The sequence below is a fragment of the Pygocentrus nattereri genome, chromosome 15 (assembly GCF_015220715.1).
Source record: "Pygocentrus nattereri isolate fPygNat1 chromosome 15, fPygNat1.pri, whole genome shotgun sequence".
Classification (NCBI taxonomy): domain Eukaryota; kingdom Metazoa; phylum Chordata; class Actinopteri; order Characiformes; family Serrasalmidae; genus Pygocentrus; species Pygocentrus nattereri.
Window position 1 is genome coordinate 31,912,801 of NC_051225.1, and position 21,055 is coordinate 31,933,855.

The 21,055-nt window shown below is 36.4% G+C and overlaps 1 protein-coding gene across 3 annotated transcripts; it reads left to right on the forward strand.

Annotated features, from left to right (window-relative positions):
- Window positions 1–1,016: 1,016 nt before the first annotated feature.
- On the forward strand, window positions 1,017–20,812 carry prkacba (protein kinase, cAMP-dependent, catalytic, beta a). 3 transcript variants are annotated; one of them, XM_017702374.2, is made up of 11 exons: window positions 1,017–1,528; window positions 5,928–5,936; window positions 9,577–9,638; window positions 9,753–9,881; window positions 12,978–13,076; window positions 13,343–13,425; window positions 13,592–13,718; window positions 14,026–14,121; window positions 14,223–14,345; window positions 15,106–15,270; window positions 19,049–20,812. In XM_017702374.2, exons 1-11 carry the CDS (start codon window positions 1,483–1,485, stop codon window positions 19,172–19,174), a joined length of 1,065 nt encoding a protein of 354 aa, XP_017557863.1. In that variant the 5' UTR covers window positions 1,017–1,482; the 3' UTR covers window positions 19,175–20,812. The 3 variants fall into 3 exon arrangements, with proteins under 3 accessions (XP_017557863.1, XP_017557864.1, XP_017557862.1); XM_017702375.2 differs by lacking the exon at window positions 5,928–5,936; XM_017702373.2 differs by lacking the exons at window positions 1,017–1,528; window positions 5,928–5,936 and adding an exon at window positions 4,263–4,526.
- Window positions 20,813–21,055: the final 243 nt, after the last annotated feature.

The window sequence follows — 21,055 nt, forward strand, 5'->3', positions numbered from 1 at the left end:
TTAATTAATTGGAAATACTGCCTGTAAGTATACATTCATTTAGGAAAATGTTACACATGTTGTCATATGTTTTATAACAATAGCCATTTTATTTAGTATCCAAAGCCACCAGCGAACCTACATGTGTCTTCTGATATTTTATATGTCATGTAGATGATGGTAAAATGGTCAATCTAAAAAAAAAAAACACTTTTCTCTGGGAACTATTTTGGGACCTTAGAACATTCTTCTTGTATCCCACCACCATGATTGGATTAAGATAAACTGATTAAAACACATTTCAGACCAAAACATTATCACAAAACTCATGTAAAACAAAAAACAATATCTCAGACATAAGCCAATGTTTTGATAAGCATTTCATGTAACATTTTATAAGGCAGCTTTTAGAGGCACTAATCTCTTCAAGACGCCCACTGTGAACAATTCTGCCTCTGTAAGTCTTTCCAGAACAAAGCATTTCACACCAAAGCACTTTGAATGGCTTGACAACGGATCGACATGTTGTGAACCATGTAATTATACAGAAATTTTGAAAACGTGGTGGAATTCCCCTTCAAGAACAGAGGCTCACGGAAAGAGAAATATTGCCTAATGAACTTCCCATGCTGCTAGTGTCAGATGGTGGATGTACTGTGGATTTGTAAGTTGCTCTGTAGTTTTTGTTGTTTGTTTGTTTGTTTGCCTTAATTCGAGCGGTTTTTTGGAAAGACACTTTTACTGGAGCAGTTATTTCACAAAACTAACACCACTTCACTTGAGAATGGGGTTAAGTTACCCAACCTAGCTTACCTCAGCTGACCATCGAGACTCGCTCCTGTAAGAAGCCTCAGGTCCCCTGTATGTTTGTCACTAGCTTGCTCTGTGTTGCTAAGTGAATAAATGGAGTAAGGTTATCGTCGCGGTGATAAACTGTACTATCAGAAGTAGATGTAACTCGTAATTTCATTTTTTATCCACTACATGGCGCCACGTTTACAACAGGACGCCTTTATCTACAGTAACGCCACATCCGGCTGATGGTTGGGATTTGTTTGTTTTTATTTTTGCTAGCAATCGGGTTCAGTCTGTCAGCGCCGGGCAGCGACACATTCAGATTAGAGTAATATGCCAGGACATAGATGTCAGCAGTAACTGATACATCTGTCGGCTGGTGAAAAGACCGATAATGTTAATGCGTCTATGAGACAACACGAAGTGTCCTCACTGTAGCTAATTAAAAGCTGTAAAATCGATTAGCTTGACGGTGTTGTGTACCGCTGACAGCTCGCTAGCTCGCTAATAGAAGCGCGATTGATGCGAGCTGTAAGCCGAGCTACAAAGCCCGCTAGCTAGCCAGCCAGCTAGCTACCTGCCTGGACTGGAGACGAGGAACACCGCTTGCTAGCTAGCCAGCCAACCAAGGACCCTCTCCATAAATCCTAATCAGCCTTGCCACCGCCTGTTCTTAAAACTGACATTTTTTCCCGTGTCTTCCTAACAATGGGAAACGCCGCCGCGGCCAAGAAAGGCAACGAATTAGAAAGCGGTGAGTATACTAAAAGCGCTAGCTTGCTATGCTAGGTTTAGCCAGCCAGCTAGCTAACCATAGCTTATATACCTCCCGTTGTATCGTCTTGTGGTTGAAGTGGAGGACATCAATAGGTTAACGCTAGCTAGCACCGCGCAGCTAAACCAGCTAAACACAGCACTCTGTCAGGTGTGGTAACGGTAACGTTAGCCTTCTGGCTGTCGACGAAACTAGCTGAGCAGGGTTAGCTGTGTTAACGTTACGCGTTGCGGATGACATCGTGCCGTTCAGTGGTTTGCTAGGGAAATGTTTAATAAGACTATTTTAAATGTGGTTTTATTTTGCTTGTTTAGTGTATTTCTGCAGGGACAGTTGCTCCAGCTAAGATCAGATATGAACTGTTCGACCACATATAGATTAATGAAGTGTTTGCTAGCCAGGCAGAGTGAGTGTTCATCATTCATCTTTCATTCATTCTGTCACCTTCTAAAGAAGCTGAATTTTTTGTCGAATAATACGTGGGACACAACTTGAACGAGACAGTGAATGCAGAAAACGACTTTAAACTGTCAGTTTAGTGAAAGTGCAAATGTATTTGTACATTTATTTCATCTTTCCATACAACATTTTCCCTCTGTGTACAAGACCAGTATTCTAATAATGAAGAGAATAATAATAGTAATAGTAATAAGCTTTATTTGCCTAGCATCGTTCATACGTCAATGCAAGTCTTTCACAGGGGATTAAAAGATAAAATAGAAAAAAGGTGTTCATTTAAATAACATCACGTAAACAAAAGTAAGAGAAAATGACATTTAAAAGGTAGTATCATAAAAAAGTGGTAATAGTAATTATAATAGTAGTAATAATAAAAACAATTATAGTAATAATATTCAAAATGTATTATAAATTAATAGCATTTCAAGAATAGTCCAAGAATAGACCCTTGTGAACTTCATAAGGCATGTCATTTTTTTTTTTTTGGAAATATGGTCATTTATAGCAACCAAGTGCTTTCTACCAGTAAAATAAGACTAATTCACTTAAGAACATTTCCTCACAGTCCAGCCCATTTTTAAGTCTATGTATTAATATTGTGTGGTCTACAGTGTGAAAAGCAGCAGAACAATCAAGCAGTATCAGAAATAGTAGTTCCCAGCAGTATTGACTCTGAGGTCACAAACTACAGCCTGACTAAAAGTTTTCCAAAAGTTTATTAGTGAGGAGAAAGATGTTAATTACTTTAGCACATTTGAACATTTTCTATTATTTTGCGTAAGAAATGCAGGTTGCATATTGGTCTCAAATTGGTCAAGACGCTATTATGTGTAGAGCTTGACTAAAGTAGTATTTCTATTTTACCATATTATGCACTGGAACAGTGGAGCTAGAGTTCTGGTATTTTAGCGAAATGTCAGCAAAATCAGCTGCGATTAATTCTTTAAAATAACGCTTTTTAACATTCTTTGATACTGCAATGTTAAGGTCTAATCTAATTTAACACTAAAACTCTAAATAAAATTGTGGTCTGCATGAAAGCGGTGTCATTTCCATATTACTGAAATATTTTATCGGTCTCATCAAACGTGACAGGTGGTTTTCACTAAAAGCTGAGATTGTCTTTCACACAGGAAATTTTATTAGCATCAAATGATCTTTTCTCATATCTAACAGTGGCCTTCTCTAGAATGACCTTATGCTACAATACAATGAACACAGCATACAGACTACATATCCTTTAGTAGATTCAATTAAAAAAATAATTAAATAAATCGCCACCTCAGACTTCAGAATTAGCATGAGGTCGATAAACGTTTTGGTAATAGTTATGTCTCAGTACCTTTTCAGTAGCAATGTAATACATTGATCAGTTAACTGTCAAAATAGTGGGATTACAGATTGCTACTTAGATTAATTTGATTGCTATTTTAGATGAATGGACCATTTAGCATGATTAGAACTCTAAACCCAAGCTGTATTTGTAAAATTATTGAAAGTTAAACGACTTGTGGGCCCATATATATTAAGCATCTAAGAGGGAAAACACTGATCTAAGATCAGGCCTTATTGGACCATATTCTGGGCAATGTTAAAGGGCACAAACTGATCCTAGATCAGCATTCTTACTGTTTAAAATACAGATTTTGGCTATTACAGGTGTACATTTCCCTTTGCGTTCAGTGAATATTACTGTAAATCAATTCCCAAAAGATTGTTTTGGTATCACTATCATTTCTAAATTGGTGTTTGTCATAGTAAGTTCTTATTGTAAGAGATCTTTGTAGTGTTAAAACCTCATGTCAGGTGATTTAAAACAATCTTTAAAAAAAAATAGTGAAAGCTTCTAGTAGTGAGAGGCATCGTCTGTCTAGTACATGTAATGTTAGTCTGCTTGAAACTTTTGCTCTCTTTTTCCCCCCAGTGCTAATTTTGGTTTATTGACTTCTCTGTCCCCAGTGTCAGCTGAGCATTTGAGGTTTTGGCCAAAATACAATTGCCTGCAACAAATAGGTTAAGCTGTCCTTTTCTAGAACCTAGTTGTCCAGCTTATTTTTGTTGTGTTTTCCAGTGGTTGGCTTGATAGATTGACTGGTTGAGTTTAAAGATTCACAAGAAAAACATCATATAGAGCAGCTGTCCCACAGTTACTGTGCAGCTATTAAGCTGGTTGTCTTTAACAGGAAGTGTAACTAGCTCTGTATGCGGTGAGACAAAGCAGTAGTGCGCTAAGCGAAGGCAAGCATCACAAACAGGAAGTGTCTATCATTCATCAGGACCTCGAAACCTATAGCTGAAGCAAATTGTGTTTACCAGTTGGCTGTAGCGCAGCTTGGTGCTAAAACCTATCAGCCAATGGCTCAGGGAAGGGATCAAAGCCAGTCTATGGGCACTCTCCAAAGGTTGGATACTTTGGCTAGTCGTTTTTTTTACAAGTATCGCAAGGGAAACCAAGAAAAATCTCAAGAGAGTGATGGGCCACACATCTCAGAGTACACCATCATTTGGGACGGAACAAGTAAGTGACTTGGTCACTTGGCAGGTTGATGTGTGTGTGATTTGACCATTAGTGTGATGATAAGCCGTGGAATAGTTCTACTGCTGTATTTAATAACTGATATTAGATTCTAAGGAGGTAATAAATCAGATTCCTATGTATTTCAGCTTAAGTGAAGGTGAGGTTGCCTCAGAACGGCTACTTCCTTACTAAAACTAAGGTTCGACTGTGCAGTGGAAAGGGAAACGAATGAAGTTCAGGGGTTTTTGCTTTCAAAGTTGTGCTTCTAATGAGTTGTCTTGGTTCATTCTTTTCTCTGTTTAGTTGATGTCTTATTAACCATCGTCTTTGCATATTATTTTAATCAGTCCGATTTGTACAGTGGGTTAAATTGCAAACACTTGAAGGTAAAACAAAGCTAATCTGGACATTCATTTACAAAAAATAATTTTAATGGCTTGTTCAAATCGGGTTTGTGATGCATATTAATATATTTTCTTGTTTCTCTTGTTTCTGCCTGTTCTACTGTTCATGCACCTTATAGGTTTGTTTTTTTTTTGTCTGTTTTTCGTCCGTTATCAAGCTATTACATAAGAAAGCTGAAAAATTCAAGGACTTGGAGTTAGTTGTAATGCGTATTTCTGTAGAAGTTGGTCTTTGGCTCTAGCACATGTGTGGTTAGTGCTGTGGTATCTGCTCATGGGCAGGAAGACTCGTATTTCCTTCTGGTGTGGTCACCGACCGTTATACTTACAGTTATCAGTAAAGGAGTTTCTTGTTTGTTATAGAGCAAGCATTTAAGAGACTGAAAAAAGTATCTTGATCAGGTCAAGCTGTTGGTTGTAAGGCACCAAAATATGGAAATAGCATATTGTGGTTGCTGCTGCATATTGTTCTACATATTGCTACATATTGTTGCTACGTTGCTTCATACTATTGCTGCATAAATTCCGAACGCCTTGCAAGATATTAAAACACAATTGAGGAAATTGACCCTCATTATTTTGACCAAATGCTTTTCATGTCTTTTGGTTTCATGTCTCAAATTCTTTTCATGTCTCCCACAGAAATGCTCATTGAAACTGTGATTGGCCACATTGCTCACACCATATAGCTGAATGTTTCTGATTTGTTACAGGCTTATTTGAATATTGCAGCTTTCTGCAATATCCGTATTGCAGGTGACAACATTTTCAGAAGAGTTAACAATACATGGTTCTCATAGGCACAATCTGAAGCCTTGTCAGACCTTAAGACAGTATAATGTTATAAACCATTTTTCTCTGTGATCCTGTGGAGCTCTATAAACCTTGACATGCTGGTTGTAAAATACATGAACTTTCCACTCTTTTTTTTTTTTCCCCCCTCTTCTCTTTTTCATCCACGTGGGTGAATGTTCCTGCAAACCTTGGTGAACTGTAGAAGCTTTTGGTATGCTCATGTTTCTTAAGATGCCCACTGTCTCAGAGAATGTGAAAGTTTTAATCACAGCCTAGTCCATTCCCAGATAATTGTGGATTGTGTGTTTTGATAACTGCCAACAATTAAATGTCTACTTGCTGCATGCAGACTACAGCATCAGCGGGATAAATACTTTTACTGAAAAATGAACTCTTAAACAACACATTATGTGGAAATATTCCTAGTGTCGTTTGGCTTGTTTTTATGGTGTTTTGACTAATGCGATTTTTTTTTCAAGATTACAGAAAGCAGACACAAAAAGTAATTGGTCAGCAAAAAATCGAATTTACACAGAATTTACACAATTTACGAACTTACCCCAGATGTAGTCAGTAAGCCAAGACATGTTTGGTGTCCAAATGTTGTTGTTTTTTTTTTTTGTGTGTGTGTGTGTTTTGTTTTGTGTTTTTTTTTTTTTTTTTTTTTTTCCCATTTAATTTGGAGCTAATAGGCTAGCATTGCTAACAAACACTAGAAGTCAGTAGTCACCTAAATCTTTTCAGTGAATACATCTCCAAACTTTCTCTCAATATGCATAAAGGTATTAAGTATAGTTGTACACACTTGTCAATGTGTTTTAGAGTACAGTGTGATTGTAAACTATAAAAATGTATAATTAGCTTCACCATGTAGCTAAAAATAGATTTTGTGCTGAAATTTGACTGCCAATCACAATTTTTGCTCTTTCTCTGTGTGTGTGTGTGTGTGTGTGTGTGTGTGTGTGTGTGTGTGTGTGTGTGTGTGTGTGTGTGTGTGTGTGTGTGTGTGTGTGTGTGTTAATCTTGAATTTTCTAACTGAGGTTATGTTTAAAAATATGATGTGCATGTGCAAAAAGGAATCGGATTCAGAGTGGAAGTCGGAATTCAGCACACTGTTGTCTAAAATGGCTGCAGCGTTCATCACACCAACAAATCTGTATGACCTTAATGAAGACCTGGATGCAGGTTTGAGTGGGTTGAGGTAAATTTTGGAAGATGTATTTGTAGAAGAGATTTGGGTGACTATTGACTTCTTTTGGCCTTGTAGCTCTTGTAACTTTAAAATGAAAGAAGCCAAATTTAGAGACCAAATGTTTCTTGGCCCATTGACCACAACTGGGTTAGAGGAAAACTTTTCACATATCCTTTCCTTTAAGTGTTAGAACCAGGTCAGAGCCATGTGTCTTGCACTGGACTCCAGTGCATGTTGTTAAGTCTTGTTGAGTTTCTGTCTGCTTTTCTTTCTCTAACATCTGCGTCAATGAGTAAATCATTACACTATCAATCTGCTGTGAGTAGTCAGTGCCAGAGTGGTACTATGTGATTTTGTCTCTACCAGTATAGCAGTATTGATGAATAGCAGAAATGTAGTTAACTGAAGTGTGTATCCTTTGCATGCGCTTCAAATTGTTTCGAAAGAACAGTTTAAAATAGTTCAAAACCAAATAAATAATCAGTCATTTCCTTTTTGGAGATGTGGTTTATGGCTGGTTAACATGCATAGTAGTGTGTTTAATTTGAAGTTTAATTTTAATTTCTATAGTGTATATAGTATGAAAAGATAATTAAATATTTGCAGAAATGTGAGGGGAGTACTCACTTCTGTGAGATACTGTGTGTGTTTGTGTGTGTGTGTGTATATATATATATATATATATATATATATATATATATATATATATATATATATATATATATATATATATATATATATATATATAAACCAACATGGTCTGAACAGGCGGAGATATATATATCCATTTATTCAGCCTGTGTTGGTTAGGCCCACCCATTCATGCTGAAGTTATAGAGTGTTACAGCTGTTTAGTTCTAAGGGATAAAGACAGGTTGGAAAATGCTTATGTAAAAATGAGTTTTGACTTTTTGAATTTTGTTTTTGGTGCTTAAAACCACAAATGTTATAAGAAAAACTGTAGGATTAATACAAACTTAAATATCACCAGTGCTGTAATGGCACAGGCGGCGTGGTGGGTAGCGCTGTCGCCTCACAGCGAGGAGGGCCTGGGTTCGATTCCCCGGCTGGGTGACCGGGGTCCTCTCTGTGTGGAGTTTGCATGTTCTCCCTGTGTCTGTGTGGGCTTCCTCCGGGTTCTCCGGTTTCCTCCCACAGTCCAAAGATATGCAGTCAGGCCAATTGGACATGTTAAACTGCCCCTGGGTGTGGGTGACTGTCTTTGTCTGCCTGTCTGCCCTGCGATGGACTGGCGACCTGTCCAGGTTGTATCCTGCCTTCTGCCCGATGACTGCTGGGATAGGCTCCGGCAGCCCCCCCCCTCTTTTCTTTTTAAACAAAATCAGTTATTCCTCCTTATGCAGCAGTGGAAAACTCTTTTAATAATACCCTAAAGCTCATAAGCGCAAAAGTTCCCATGCTTTTTAATTAGCTTACTTACTTGAGAATTTCTTTCGGTTTCCAGTGAAGTTTCAGTCTTGTCTTTTGCAGTCTCTTTGACAGTGGGCTCTCATGTTTGATGTCTAGAACAGCTCTGCTTGTATTGTGGTTTGTGCCTGCATTGAGTTTGCATGTATAGCACAGACCTTCCATTGCATAATGCATCCCTTGTTAAAGTGCCTTGGTTTTACTTTTTCTGTATTTCAGTATTCAGAATTTTTTTTTGTAATGTTATATACAGTACTGTGCAAAAGTCAAAGGTAGCATTTCATTTGTTTAATTTCCAGTCAAAAAACCTTTTAAACACAAGACACTTTTTTCAGAGGATATTTAAATAGCATAATCTACAACCTAGTAGATCAGCAGATAAACAGCACCTAAAGTTTCATCTTTAAGAGAGAGGAGAAAATTAAGCTCCACTCCTGCTTGAGATCAGGAAAAATCCACAGGTGTTTCTGTCCATCCTTCCACTGTGAGAGCTCAGCACAGCCCGGTGCTGTGAGTCTGACATTATGTGTAGTTGTTAAGAAGCCCTCACTGAGAAAAGGATATAGACAAAAACCGATGAACTTTTGCAGACTAAACAAAGAAACAGCCGGTGTTGTCAGAACAATGGACTGACCACCCCAGAGTGGGGGGGGGGTTACTTGAATTATAAGAATCAGAAAATCAGAATAAGAAAATGCAACCAACTGGTGTGGAAAAATATCCCTGCAGATCTCTTTGAAAAACTGAAAGCAAGACTCTTGTAATAAAGATAAAGAGTGGACACAGTAAATACTGAAAAATCTGATATTATGTTTAGTTGTTGAGGCATCTATGCAGTTTTCTTTTCTTGCTGCTGACAAATGAATAACATGTATTTCATGGCTGTAAATTGAATAAATGAAAGCTGATTCTCCAACGTTTGCACAGTATTGCATACAGTCTTTTATTTATTTATATATATATATATATATATATATATATATATATATATATATATATATATATATATATATATATATAAATTATTTATTTATTTATTTATTTATTTTAATTATTATTTATTTTATTTTTTTTTTGCTGCTGCTCTTAGAGGCCCATGTACCTCGCTGTTTAGTTTTGTGTGTTTTAGTACATTTTGCTACTGTAGCCTTAAAATAGTGCATGCTTCATAAATTCACAACATGGCCAGATCATCTTTGCTAATGTTTCTTTTTAATATGTTCCCTGTAGTGAAAGAATTTTTAGCCAAAGCCAAAGAGGATTTCTTAAGGAAATGGGAGTGTCCTCCACAGGTAAAAACAGAAAATCATTTTCTTTTTCTATTTTTCTTTTTCTTTTTCTCTTTTTACTTATATATCTCCTTCCCATTTTAAGCACTTCACTGCTGTTTTCTTTGGTATCTGCAGAGCACAACATGCCTTGATGACTTTGAGAGACTGAAAACTCTTGGTACAGGCTCTTTTGGAAGAGTTATGTTAGTGAAACATAAAGGAACAGAGCAATACTATGCTATGAAGATCTTGGACAAGCAAAAAGTGAGTACACAAGCAGGGGTGCTTGACCAGTAGACTTTGTTGTAACCAAGTGAATAGTGTCTATGTCTGCTTGTAACGGAAATGGAAACTTTCCATGTTCAGTGCAAAACCTCAAAGAATACACCTACACTTTGTTCCCCATCAGTTTGTGTTTGTAACACTCAGTACACAAGACCAGGTATGGTTTGAACATAGCCTCCGAAAAGTATTCACTCTGTTCATGTTGTGAAAATTGGCAGAAGGTGGAAAGCTGATATTAGAATGTTTGTCATCTTTGCCACATTGCAATTAGATTGTTATATATGATAGTTGACGGAAATGAGGAACTCATTAAAATATGATATATTCGATATTTGAGTCACTTTGTGTAAAGTTTTTCAATGTTTTTTTTTTTTGTGTGTACCAAAAACACATAACGGACATGGATTAAGGCTAGTCTTGGACTAAACTGCAATGCCCATGGTAATTCACCATTTAAAAAAATCTTAGTTAATTTAGGCGTAGGCTTAATCTGGGTCTGGGATTGTGCTTTACCACAACAAAAATATCCTTGCATAGCCTAAACATGTTAGATGCCTTTGAGTTATTACAGTTAAATTCAGTGGCGTGTGAGTACAAAAGTTACATATCATTAGAAGTTGTGTCTGTTTTAAGATTAAGATTACATTGCACTGATTTCCATTAACAGTCATTTCATTATAAGTATTTAATTCATTGTGCTGTCGAATTTGGAATCACAAAGCACTAAAAAAAACATACTTGGTCTAAAAAAAAAAAGTATCGATGCATCATTAGTGGAGTACCTCTGCTCAGATCTCACTGGTTGTGATAGGAGCAAGTGGTTGTGATGTATAATGCAAATGTAACCGTCATATCCACTACAGTATTTTTCATGTGTCATTCATTACTGTTTTAGCTTTGTCAAGGAACATGTGCTTACTTGTTAAGTTTCTTACTTAACACTTGTCACGTTAAATATCTGAGAATTTCTGGCACAATGTGCAGTTTGCAGCGAAGTGAGAATGAGAGTACAGCAAGAACAGGAATGTCACTAGCATAAACCTCTCAAGAAAGCACAAACAAAAGACCTACAAACCTGGTTTCATAATCTACTTGGAAAATCTCAGCTGTTATTGTTGGTATACATGCCCATTAAACATTGCTATGTAGTGCCTTTGCTTTATATCTGTCTGTACCTGACAGTGTAAACAGAATTTAAAGGTTGAAATGAAGTGATTTTATTACCATAAGTAATTAAACTAGGCTATAAATAGAATCCTCTGTCTAAAGCGTTTCTCGGACATGGATTCAGGTTTCTTGACCGATCAGTTACAAACACCAGAAAACAAGCATTTGAACAATCAAACAATAAAAATGATTTACATTTTCATTTATTCTCATGTTTCACATTCAATCATGTTATGCCTCCTTTAGCATTTAATATGATCTGTTTACCTTTCGCTGGAGTGCAAGAATAAGGTAGATCTGACAGTTAGCTCTGATGGCATATTCTGTTTGGTTTAGAAGCATTCTAACCATGTTGTTAGTATAACAGTTAGTTTCTGTTTCAGTGTGTCTGATTGGCCCTGTTTATACGTGGAATGTATTTAAACGTAGACTTACAAACAATAAAGAGCCCTTTGCCTTCTGCAGTATGTGGGTCTCCCACTGCTCCTTGCTGTAATTTTAATGCATTTCAACTGTGCTTCACTTGTGGGCGCTAATCAAAACAAACATAACATGCTACGTTTTCTTTCTCTGTAGCTGAAAATGCCTGGAGTGCTCCCAAATTGATTGCAAAATGTTCTCTAATGCACTAAACACAGCAGAGCCTGTATAGACTCTGCTCCAGCGACGCACAGCCTGATTTAAGATTTTAAATATTTGGCGAGGAAATTAGATTTAATTAATATCTGGATGCAGAAGCTACATTGGAAAAAAGGGCAGGTCTAAACATACCATGTCTTAGATTAGATTGAATGATTATTCAAGTACCACAATGATCAGATGCTAATGCTGAGTGTAAACAGGACCTAGAAAAGTATGACTGCAGGCCTTCTTTGAATCTTTTCAGCCGGCAGCTATGATCAGGCAACACTCAAACAAACTGGAATTCCCAAAAAACAGAATAAATTTCAGCAAACAAGACGGGCTGTGAAATAATTTGCAGACTGTCTGAAACAAAATGACGTCCAGGTTAATCTGGCAAGTAAAAGCTGAATTGAATGTGATATTGAAAGCTGAATTGAATGTGATATTATAAGAGCTTTATGGCTCTATCTGTAAAGCAAATTGCTACAGTTATTTATTTATTTATTTATTGTAATATTAAACCTCATTTGACCCAATGGTCAGGGCTTCTGTGCTTTATTTTTTTTTTTTTTTTTACTTTTCTGAAAAAGTTCCATAAAATCCATAAACTTTTATCGCAAACAACGTCATGGCTGTGATGATCTACAGTACTTACCTTTGGCTTGTGTGTGCAACCAGATCACAGCCGTAATGTTATGTCATAACACATTCCCTCTTCTGTTTTATTGCTTAGTTATGTGCTATCCAAAATGACCAGTGAACCTGAATGTGTCTTATGAGTTTTTATGTAATGTTTATAATAGTAAAACGTTTATAAATCTGAAAAAGTATGTTTTCTTTTGGGACTGTTATACCAGCAATGCCCTGCATGTACTTCCCCACCATGAACGTTGTAGGTCAGATTTTCAGACATGAAGCAGATTATTCATATCTTTTAATGCAATGACTTTCTGTACGTTAGCTTTTACAGGCAATAAATGCCCCTGATGTCTAGTTCCAATCACCAGCACTGCAGATCGTTGTGACTTTGCAATCAAAAGTTACTTTGCAATGGAACATTTCACATTAAATCACTCTGAATGACTTTGTTGACACCTTAACCATTTGATTTTGCAGAAATCGGAAAACACTTTAAAATGCAATGAAAGCACTTTAAATGTATCCTGTTCAAACCACTGCTTTTCAATAAAACCTTAAATTGTCAAAGTATTCTATTAAATAATGTGAATGAAAAGATAATGAAGTGAGTTAAATGTTTTTTTTTTGTACTTGCTTATTTTAAAGGTGGTGAAGCTGAAACAAATAGAACACACATTAAATGAGAAGAGAATATTGCAGGCGGTATCTTTCCCTTTCCTTGTCAGATTGGAATATGCTTTCAAGGTACGTTACTGATGGGCAGTTACTGTTGTTACAGTAGGGTGAGTGGCATCTCTCCATAGAGATTAGCATTTGTCCTCCAAGGATATTTTGTGTGTGTGTGTGTGTGTGTGTGTGTGTGTGTGTGTGTGTGTGTGTGTGTGTTTGGTGTAGTTTCTAAAGGATGAAGGTTGAGGGTTAATGCATTAACAATGTATGTATTTGTGCTAATATCTTTGTAGTTTACGATATCTTTGAGTTAATTTAACGTGTACATTCTGGCATTATAGGACAACTCAAACCTGTATATGGTTATGGAGTATGTCCCCGGTGGAGAGATGTTCTCACACCTTAGACGAATTGGAAGATTCAGGTGAACAAGTAGTATTTATTATTATTATTTTATATATATATATATATATATATATATATATATATATATATATATATATATATATATATATATATATACTGGTCTGCTTGGTCTTCGCTTATGTTTATAGCATATTAATTTATGTTCCAAATATTTCTACCCAAAGCGAGCACCATGCAAGGTTCTACGCAGCTCAGATTGTACTCACGTTTGAGTACCTCCACTCTCTAGACCTCATCTACAGAGACTTGAAGCCTGAGAATCTTCTCATTGATCAGCATGGATACATTCAGGTATAAAATTTGTTTCCAGCAGTATTTACACTCTGTATAAATGCTCACTCTGAATTTTCTGCATTTTTATCCTAAAGATTTTCCTCACCCTTTGAATCCTAGGCTCATCATCTAGTTTAAATCTTAACATATATTATTCAGTAACTAATATTAATTATTTGGTAACTGCCATGAAACCAATGTGAGAGTTATCTGGTTATAAGAAAGAGAGGAATTAAAGAGTAGGCCCACAAACAGACCCCTAGGACAAATGGGGATATGTAGGTGTGTACAATATCTAAGCAGACTTTTTCTGTATTTGTATTAGGTCACAGATTTTGGCTTTGCAAAAAGAGTAAAAGGCAGAACCTGGACGTTGTGTGGGACACCAGAGTACCTGGCTCCAGAGATTATCCTTAGCAAGGTTGAGTAAATAACCCATCCCTGTGATCCACGTTTTTATATCCGTAATTCTTTCAGCTGTATGTTATATAATGGATATTATTATGCTTTGTTTGTTTGTAGGGCTACAATAAGGCAGTTGATTGGTGGGCTCTTGGTGTTCTTATCTATGAAATGGCAGCTGGCTACCCACCCTTTTTTGCTGACCAGCCCATCCAGATTTATGAGAAAATTGTATCTGGCAAGGTAAATAGTTGTCTTGCATGCTTCAAATGATCTAGCAGATAACATTTCAGGAACTGTTTTTTTTTTTTTTTTTTCTTCTTCTTCTTCTTCTTCTTCTTCTCAAAATAACTGACAGGATATGAAATTAAATTACAGCCCCATATCCAAAAAAGTTGGGACGCTGTGCAAAATGTAAATTAAAAACAAAATGTGTGCAAATCATTTAAACACTACATTTTATTGAAAATAGTGCAAAGACAATATTTCAGATGTTGAAACTGAGAAATTGTGGGTTTTTTTTTTTTTTTTTAATATTTGCCCATTTTTTAATTTGATGCCAGCAACATGTTCCAAAAAAGTTTATATAGGGGCAAAAAAAAAAGCCTGGTATAGTAGTGTGAAAGCTCGTTTAAAAAGGATTGAGGGGAAGGGGAAAAGCGTACTGTGGTCCGACAAATCAACATTTTAAAGTGTCCTCCAGGATAGACACCACTCAGCTTGTTATCAGTGCACAGTTTAAAAGCCAGTATTGATGATGGTATAGTGGTGCATTAGTGCAATTGGTATGGGTGACGTGCATATCTGTGAAGACACCGACATTTAATATGTTGTCTTTTTACTATTTTTCATTTAAAAATGTGCCTTAGATGATTTGCACATCATTGCATTTTATTTTTATTTACATTCTGCCCTCCGTCCCAAGTTTTTTGGAAATGGGGTTATATTTAAAAGGAAGTTCAATTTAAAAGGATATTCAATATTTTTGTCTTTTTTGCCACAGGTCAGATTCCCCTCTCACTTCAGTTCAGACCTAAAGGACCTGCTGAGGAATCTTCTTCAGGTTGACCTCACAAAACGCTTTGGCAATCTAAAGAATGGGGTCAATGACATTAAAAACCACAAGTGGTTTGCTACGACAGATTGGATTGCCATTTATGAAAAGAAGGTATGCTTATTAACAGTATTGTACTAATTTCAGTGATGTTTGCAATTCTTTCACAATTCTAACATTAGCGTATTGATAGAATCTAAATAATAAAAGCAGGGAGAGCAAACACCCTTGAATTTATGCTTTTGAAACCTTTAGACTTTGTTTTTGTTTAGAGTTTGGTAGTTTGTGTTATAGGTTTACCACTTTTTAAAAAAATTTTTTTAACCTGGTATTTTTGCATAAATTGTTATGGCTGTATTGATACAAAAAACAATAATGCGGTGGGTCCACCAGACTGACTGAGTATCAAAAACATAGAATAAAATTTACAACCATTTGTCACTGTGAAATTAGACCTCTGCATTTAACCCATCCGTGCAGTGAAACACCCACATACATGCACGCTAGTGAACACGCCACACTATGGGGCAGTGAGCACACTTGCCCGGAGCAGTGGGCAGCCCTGTCCACGGCGCCCGGGGAGCAATTGGGGGTTAGGTGCCTTGCTCAAGGGCACTTTAGTCATGGACTGTCAGCCGAAGGGATCGAACCAGCGACCTTCCGGTCACAGGGCTGGTTCCCTGCCCTCCAGCCCACGACTGCCCCCAAACATGAACACCACACAAGGGTTAAATCACTTCTTGTAAAATAATAAAAAAGCTAAAACTTACTGTATGAAATCGGTCTGTAGGCTTCTATTATTGTAGCTTTCTTTTACTATTATATTGTATTATTAAGCTATAATTAACAACGGTAAGTTCTTTGCAGGGAATGCTGCAGCACGGTTTTATTAGTTTTACAACCATGCCCAAGGTAAAGGACAAACAAAATGAGCTCACGCTTATGCTGCTACAAAGTGTTCTGAAGTCAATCAACATATGTAGACTGGAATGGACATACAATATGAGAGATAGAAGATGAGAGAACATTTTCTGTGGTTGTGGTTCTACTGCTTAGACCAGTAGAAGACCCCATATATATATATATATATATATATATATATATATATATATATATATATATATGTATATATATATATATATATATATATATATATATGTGTGTATGTGTGTATGTGTGTGTGTGTGTGTGTGTGTGTGTGTGTGTGTATATGTAACAGATAATATATATAAGAAAAAAGCAGTGTTGCATGAGTTTTTAAACATTGTGTACTGTGTTAGAACTCGTAGCTCATACAGAATTTATGTCCGTCATCATGTAACCCTTGATCAATGTACCATTTCCAACTATAGTGCTGTGGTGATTTTTGCAGTGCACAACTGCTAACTGGATATTTTTGGTTCTTAGACTGTTTTCAACCCAGCAGTTACACTGATGTCTGTAAAAACCACAGCGAAACCGCTATGGCTGGTATATGCTTACCAACTCCACACATGCTACCATGTTGATACTGTGCTGCGAATGCTCCACCACCCAAAAAACATGTGGTCATTGGTGGGCAGAGGGTAGGGACAGATGGTCTGTAGTCACTATTTGTAAGCCTCCAAATTGCTCAACTGGAATTCCACCAATTTCAGAAAATTTGTGCACAATTAAATAGCTAAGATGTAAACCAGAGATCAACAATCTTTTCCATAAAGGGCAGATGTGGCTGCAAGTTTTCATTCTAGCCCAGAGTTAATGAGTGGATAATCAGTTATTAGGGGGTAGAAATTTTTTCAACAAAAAGAAACCAAAAAAAGTTTGATTTTAATGGTGGGCGGTAGACCTTGATTACTTAAAAACAGCCAGGAGAATTTGGTAGGTTTTCCTGTTGGATGGGAGGCTGCCTCTTCAGATGAGAATGCACTAGCAGTGTTGGATGCTAATGGAGACATATTGTCTTCTTTTTGATGGTGTTCCAACAATAGGTTTGTCCAATAAATATATTTTTACTGCTTCATCAGTTGAAGTATTTGCCCTTGTTGGCAAAAAGCCACACATGAGCCGAAGTGCTATCTCTGCCTTTTCAGTTACATCCTAAACAACAAGTTCTTGCCAACACGCTTACGTTGAGGTCGTGTTTCAGAAAAGCAAAGTTCAATATTATATGTATGTATTGTGTATTTGTGCTTAATTGCAAATACTAACTCAACTGTCACAAATTACAGTCCTGTTAAAACAAAACTGACTTCTCGCTAAATTGGTATATTTTCTCCAACCTCCTGTGACGAAAAAGCCAAGTAATATTCGAATACTAGCACCTTGAACAATTATATGGTTACTTGTGCATATCTAAAAAGGTCTGTTTAAATTCCAAATGGGTTGGTGTTCTTTTAAATGCTTTGTTTTTAGTATAAAACTAATGTTGCACACAGGCTTAACTGTAGAGGGCCCTGTACACTTTGCAAAGTTTTATGTCCTACCTTTTTTATTTATTTATTTTTGTTTTTTTGTTTTTTTTGAGAGAACCCATTGCTTATCTCAATACCATGAAATGTTGGCCTTTTATGATAATTTTCTGTGTAGCAAATATATAACGTCATCATCCTTGAAATTGCAGTTTTTAGGATTTAAAAATTAGTTGTATTTGAATTTATTCATCTTTAAGTGACCTTGCAACAACGCTAAAACACATCTGGGTAAGTAGTGTCGTGGCATGATAAGCCAAACAAATGTTATGGTCTGACAATCCCTTTGTTAACTTGCATATAAAAACGTGAGAGTAGAGCCAACATTTATTGGCCCAATAAATGCAGTTCAGACTTCAAAAATGAACTTGCTGCACTTCAGATTTATCTGAAAAAAGTGAATATGCACTGTTCACCTTTAGGTTCTGTCACTATGAAAGAGCAAAAACGCTGGTAGTATAAGTTCATTTCAATGTTGGCACAAAAGATATTCACTTGACTTTTAGAAAGTTACCATGAAATTTTTAGAGGAAGGAATTACATTAGAATATACATTGGACCAAATTCAGAGCTAGCCTGTTTAACTGCTCTATAAGTTAGATTTTTTTTTCTATCTGTCTGTGTTTAATACTTAAGGTTAAAAAAAAATAATAAAAATTTATCAGCAACATCATTTTGTTCTATGATGACCCAACAGAAACTTGGAACCCAGCCTCGCACAAAACCCACCAGACATTTCAGCAAGCAGTAGCAGAGCACTCAGAGTTTTGGAGCTGTGCTCCACCCCTTTGAAGTTACACCCCTCACATATGGAGTTTTTCCAGCATGCAGTAATACAGTACTCATATGATCAGAGAATTTGTGATCTGTCTTCTTGGTTTGTCAGGTTGTCAGCAAGTTTGTTAAAGAGTTCCTATAGAGCTTTTATAAATAGTTTATAGTAGTTTATAAATGCTTATTTTTTTATATATAGAAGAATGCTCTAATTTTCTAAATTGGAACAAATAACACTTTTGTTAGAACACTTCTGTACTCCAGTTGTAAGATTTTCTAATGCCTCATGTGCGTTCATGAGATCAGTGAGCACAAACTGCTTTATTCATCAGTTGATTATTGGGCTGATTAACTTGCCAACCAATCAGCACTCAGTAGCATTAATGCTAGCACTCTACTGCAGAGCCTGTCTGCTTTACAAAATCAAAAAAATTGAAAAACATCCTTCTGTTTTCCAGAATTAAAGGAAGGTCCTGCTCAAATGCTTAAAAACTTGTTTTTATTTATTTATTTATTTTACATTTAGCTCAGTTCATCCCCATTCATTCCCACTCACTGACACCCTCTGGTGTTTTTCAGTTGTGTTTTTTATATAAAGGGAGAAATAGGAAGTGGTCAGACTCCCCTTAAACTGACTCTGATGAGATATTGTCTTTCGTCTATTAAAGGTAGAGGCGCCCATCATACCAAAGTGCAGAGGGCCAGGCGACACAAGCAACTTTGACGACTATGAAGAGGAAGAGATCCGGATCTCAGACACGGAAAAGTGCGCAAAGGAATTCTTGGAGTTTTAGTGGGAGGGAGGATTCTCCTAGGGCTCTTACATTTTTGGATTTTTTTTTTCTTTATTTTGCACTCCTTTGAAGGTGAGAGTGAAGCTATGACCATCATGTGTTTAGACTATTTCACATTTCTTCATTCCATAAGGCTGAGAGAGATTCATGAGTGCCATGTTTCTCTGGGTGCAGTTTGCACTAAACTATACATAGACACGAGGTGCAGTTTCTCTTTTGGGCTGCAACACGAAGCACCAGACCACACCCTTAGTCTTGTTTTTTTTTTTTTTTTTCTTTTTTTTTTTTTTTCTATTCTGTTTCAAAATCATGTTAAAGAATGATGTGTTCTTCCTGTTGTTGTTATTATTGTGTTTTTTTTTTTTATATATATATTTATGAAAAGGGAAGAGGCCAGTTACTCTTATTTGTGGTGACGCAGTTGTTTTAATTTTAGTCTGTAATAATGCACTTTTTTTAAGGATTGGTGCTGCTTGTTCTTGCCAGCAACATCTTTTGTCTGTTACGTGTTCATTCAGTTTTTAAGCTTCACACTGTCTGATGCACCACAACTTTACGCCCCCTCTCTGTGTGTGTGTGTGTGTGTGTGTGTGTGTGTGTGTGTGTGTGTGTGTGTGTGTGTGTGTGTGTAAGAGAGAGAGAGAGAGACAGAGAAGAGTGAGTGAGCATGTGTATATGTGTGAAGAATAAAAACTGTTGAAGGCATTTCTTTTTAAAGGCAGAATAATCAGATAGGTACACAGTATCAGCCAGAGCACATACATGGCAACACCCTCAACTGCTAGCCCAATACATATCGTTAAAACATTATCATTCATGTCATTTTTAAGCACACTGTGCTTTGGTATTTTTATGATTAATGACCTAGAAATATTTATTTCCAGTAAAAGATTAATACACCAGCATGAAAATGGCAGGCTGTTACTCTGTGAAGCCATGTCATCTGGTTTAAGTCAACAGCTTAACTCATTGGGTTTTTTTGTTTGTTTTTTTGCAAAAAAATGTCATGAAGTGTCTGTTTTGTTTCTCTTCCCTCTTTTTGTCACCTTACATACTCAGCTGTATCACATATCCATTCAACATCCATTCAACTAAATTGCCATCAGAACTAGTATGTAAAGCCAAATGGTGGTTACAAAGTGGCATTCACATCCAGCACAAAAAAAATACAATGTTTTGCTGACTGGACCGTCAGCCTTACGGCTGTGTTTCATACGTCTGTTTCCTTTATGGATTTTATTTATAAATACGTTAAAGAGATGGCTTATATATGTAATGTTCTACTTGTCGAGCTGGCCTAACTGACATTTCAAGAAAATTGTCATTGAAGGTTCTTAACAAATTTCTAGTTGAAGGCGGTGTGTTTTTTATTTATTTCATTGGAATGTTTAGCACTTGACACTCCCAAAAATGATATTTAAAAAAATTATTTAGTTATTTCACTCGTCAGTGTGGGCTATAGTATGCAATGTCTGTATTTAGTTTGTATGATAATTTGCACAATGTCATTTAGAAAGCTGCCCCCCTTCCCCTGTATTATTACATGTATTTTTAAGGGACGTGTACACCTCTTCGCTGTAGCATATTTTATGTATCAGATGATATGTCACTGTAACAAATAAAAGAAAATGCTTTGTATTTTGGTGTTGTTTTTATCGTACTCTGCCATTGGCCTTTCTAGATTGGGGCATATTCCTCATAGAACAATCACATGCATTTCGTATGTCATCATATTCATACATACATATATACATAAATACATTTATTTATTTATACACACCTTCATACATACCCCATTCCCAAAAAAGTTGATCTGCTGTGCAGAATATAATCAAAATGCAATGATATGCAAATCATTTAAACCCTATATTGAAAATAGAA